The following is a 4536-nucleotide window of genomic DNA, read 5'->3' as shown; positions in this document are numbered from 1 at the left end:
TTTGCCCTTCTCACAAATAGGCTATAAATAATGACCAAATTATTATTGTTCTTGTATCCTTGAATAAAAAAGTTATTGTTTATAAAAGACCAAGACCGACGGTTGCCGAATCCCGTGCTAACGTCCTATATCCATACACGCATGGGGACCGCTATTATTTTACAGTATTCTTCAAAACCCATAATTGTCGCCTAAATGCAGTCGCGCGTCAAACGTATTTTGAACGCGTGCAAAACACCTCCTCATGGCTTCAACGACACCCATTTAATATATTATATTATATCCACAGGAGTTGAGTAATTGCTATATAACAACTAATTAAAAAGCACACAGAAAATATTGAGATAAGATTGTGTCATCTGTTGGTTAAAAAGTGCCATAATCCATTGTTCAGATATCAAAATACCAATCGACACCGCTCATAATCCTATCCATTTACTGCAACTAGTGATTGTAAACATGCAGTGTTCACCGAATAAAAAAGCTTACTAATTAATTAAAGGAAAGATCATAAAGACAAACAGCAAATTAGAAACGCTGTGAATCCGACGTCGTCTATGCTTCCACGTTAACACACTTTTTAGCAGGAGTGCAGATGAGCCAGACAATGCCATATGGGTCCTTCACCTTACCCACGCGCCCACCACAGCACGCGCCTTCACCCTCGCTAATCTCACCCTCGGCAACCGCACCAGCCTTTATTGCCTTGTCCACAGCACCTTCAATGTCTTCAGTCTCCAGGCAGAACACCAGACCCGTACCCACTGATTTAACGCTGTGCATATAAATATTCAAGATTGAAAATCAGATAATATCATTAACAAACTGAATAAATATAGCAAACAAAGAAAAACTACAAAATATATCATATAGAGATTAACGAAATATTAGGTTCGCATAAAAAATTCAAAAATTTTGGTTTAAAGACTTTATACATCCGTTGTAAAACCAGAAATAGATTTTTGTTTTTTTCACGTCGAGGGAAATAAAAGAAACACGCGAGTCGACAACCAATAAAATACAATATACATATAACACTGAAGATAAATAGACAAAATAGAGTATAAAAAAGGAAGTAAAAAACAAAATTAAAAACAGCTTATCCAAAGGAGTTGGGAAACCGCATCACTTATTATAAGAAGCAAAAAGCGTTTACAGGACGAAGAAATAACTGAACCAAAAACAAAAATGACTCCAAAAAAACCATCGCAATCATAACTTTACCAGAGATCTGTTTGAATCTAAACTCAGTAAAGTATAATAACATATAAGATGAAGATAAATCTAACCAAATGATTTGGTTTGAAGGAATAATTAAATGCAGAGAGAGAACCTAGAAATGACAACAAACGAAGAGCCACATACATTTAAAATTATAAGAAAATATTGGAAAAATAAATAGATTCTAACATAAAAACGGAACATCTGTGCACACTTCATAAACAGATCAGCATAAAAACAAACCTAAAAATGATACAAACTCAATAAAACAGATAAAATCCACATAGAACCTTCAATAAAAGCAGATCTTAAAAATGTATGGCATATCAACAGACAATAGCGCTTGATAATATTAAAAAAAACACAAAACATAACACTTACGGGGCTGTACAATCGTCAGTGAGGTCAGAAATGAGAATACTAGAGTTACCAAGCTTGATCTCAGCGGATAGAAGTATCGGAAGCTCCTGATCAGCCTTCCGCTTGGGATGACTCACGCGATTCACCTCCTCGGCTCCAAACGCAGCTTTGTAGAACGCAACGGCATCGGTGGCCTTTGACGACTCCACGAACAACTGCGGTTTCAAGGACGAGAACGTGACTGCCTTCTCCGCGGGCGCTCCGTTGATCTCGGCGGCCGCTGCACCGTTAGTAGCTTCCGTCGCCATTTTCCGGTGGTGAATGTTTGAAAACCCTAAGAGAGAGAAAGTGTTGGTGGAGATGGGAAGTTATGTCGAGAACAGGTACGAGGGTGCGATTTTATAGAAGCGAAGAAGCGGAACCGTTTGTGCTTTTTCCAGGGATAAAATAATGTTGGGGTTTGAACTGGACTTTCGAATCAAGCCTTTGGTTTTTGATTTAATTACGATCCTACCACAGACGCATGAGAGATATGGAAGGGATGAAATAGGAAAATTGAAAAAGTGAGATAATAAAAGGGACTTGAAGTTGGGTTAAACTACGAAATGTGCCACTGAATTGAATGCAAGGTGGATGAAATGCGTGCGACGTGGGGCAGCGTGATGGGGCCACATACACACATACGAGAGAGTATTGGGTGACCTGCCTAAATTGTTTCCACACCAAAAAAGTTTTGTTTTACGTGATTCATTTCATTTTTTTTTTCTTCTTAAATATATTTTTTTCAATATTATATAATTATTTTAATTTATTTTAAAACAAGTATTATTTTTAAAAATAATATTTAATTTGCTATTTTACTCTTAATTATGTGGTTAATTTTCTTTTATCATAATTAAAAATTCTAATAAAAAATACATTTTTTAAAATACATAATACATATTTTTTAAAGAAAGTATACTATATATTAGATATAAACTTAAAGTATACAAACTAATATATTAAAGTATAACTAGAAGAATATTCGTGCAATGGAACAAAATATATCAAAATAATGTTTCGTTTTATTTTTTATCTATGTCGATATAATATAGTTTTATGTGATTTTGAGAAATCTATAATGTTTATATTCATAAAAATTTGAAAAAATATATATCAATATTAGTATGAAATTAACTATTTAAGAATTCTCATTCATTTATGTAATTTTTTTGATTCAAAGTTTTTATTATAATTTAATTTAGGTTTAATAACAAAGTAATTTATTTTTGGTTTTGTAATATAATTTTATAAGAATAATAATTAAGTATTTTGTTACAAATGTAACTCAATGATTATTTTAATTATATTTTATATTAATTATATTTAAAATAAGATGTTTATCTTGTAGTTGATTCTGTTTATTTGTAGTTAGTTGCACGAATTCAAATATGAAGCTTTAATAAATTGTAATTACGCACAATTTACTTGTAATCTCGAATTTTAAGTAACATGTATCAAAAAACAGTATTTTATGTATAAAAATGATTTTTAAAAGTATTTGTCAAATGCTTTATGATATAATATCAATAGTTAATTAATTTAAATTAATACTTTTTAGACTTAATTAAGGATTTGGTGAATGTGGTTTTTACGAAATTGGTTCTTTGGATAAAAACAAAAAAAAAAATTGAAAATACCCTCAAGGTTAATAAAGGAATTCTATGGGCTTTAGAGTAAGGACCAATCAATTACAACAACATACCATGAGTCCTAATCTGTAATAAATGAAGTTCAAAGATCATTTTGTAAAAACCACTAAACCATAAGAAATAAATTTGTAATTAACTATAAAATTAACGAAAAAAATTCAGAAAACCCCAACAAAATATCTCATTAACTTTTAATAAAACTAGTTGTGTACCCGTTCAATATGGCAGGATGTGAAATTTGAATAAATGTAAATGATTATGGATAAACATTTGTATTCAAAATTGTCAACCATTAAACTTTATTAATTGTCATAGCAAAAGTTAAGTTTAACTATAAACTATTTTTTTTTTTTTGTTTAAAGCCTTGAATGACATGTCATTTTTGGACGAAAATACTCTAATTACTTTCACTCTGCAAAATACTCTAATTTACTTTACCAGGTAATATCGTACATAGTTCGTCAAAACGATGTTGTACACAACAATATACTTGGTAAGTACTTACTGGGTAAGAGTCGTCTTTATCACTTATTATATAAGACTCTGTATCATTATCATTGCACTTGTGGGATAAAATTTTCGGCCCTTATCATAATCATCCAGTAAAATAAATGACCTAATAAACATTTAGTAAATAACCTCATAGTTATTGATGAATTGGAGTGAAAACATCCTTTTATATTGGTTCTGAAATCATGTTTGTTTTCATTTAAATCAAATGATTATGTTAATGAAACATTAAACTTCTTACCATAGTATGAGTTTTGCATGTTGTTTAATTGCAACCTTTTTTAATAGTAATTTCAAAAATTCCCAAAACTATTACAACCAACAGCAACATCGTGCAATAAAAGATTGTACATAGTGCAACAAAGATTGTTTTAAAGATTTTGACAAATATGCTTTATAAGATAGTATAGATTATCTATATATATATACTATATTATAAAGCATTTGACAAAAACTCTTAAAATCACTTTTTATGTGTAAAATAATGTTTATTAATGCATATTACTTAAAACTYAAGATTGCAAGTAGATTGTGCGTAAGYACAACTTATTAAAGCTCCATATATGAATTCGTGTAACTAACTACAGATAAACATAATCAAATACAAGATAAACATCTCATTTTAAATATAAAAAATCTAAAATATAATTAGGATAATATTGAGCTCTAACAGAATACTTAATTATTATCTTTATAAAATATTATATTATTAAACCAAAAATAAATTATTTCGTTATTAAATTTAAATTAAATT

The 4536-nt window shown here is 30.0% G+C and overlaps 1 protein-coding gene across 1 annotated transcript; it reads right to left on the bottom strand.

The window, feature by feature from the left end:
• Positions 1-339: 339 nt before the first annotated feature.
• LOC112507468 (uncharacterized protein At5g48480-like) lies at positions 340-1980 on the bottom strand. Its single transcript, XM_025112069.1, has 2 exons — positions 1603-1980; positions 340-775 (listed from the first exon to the last, which is right to left on the bottom strand). The coding sequence occupies exons 1-2, from the start codon at positions 1887-1889 to the stop codon at positions 556-558; spliced, it is 507 nt and encodes a 168-aa protein (XP_024967837.1). The 5' UTR covers positions 1890-1980; the 3' UTR covers positions 340-555.
• Between the last annotated feature and the right edge of the window lie 2556 nt (positions 1981-4536).

This window comes from Cynara cardunculus (genome assembly GCF_001531365.2).
Source record: "Cynara cardunculus var. scolymus isolate 2C chromosome LG 2, CcrdV1, whole genome shotgun sequence".
Lineage (NCBI taxonomy): Eukaryota > Viridiplantae > Streptophyta > Magnoliopsida > Asterales > Asteraceae > Cynara > Cynara cardunculus.
This window is presented reverse-complemented; position numbering and strand designations above follow the sequence as displayed.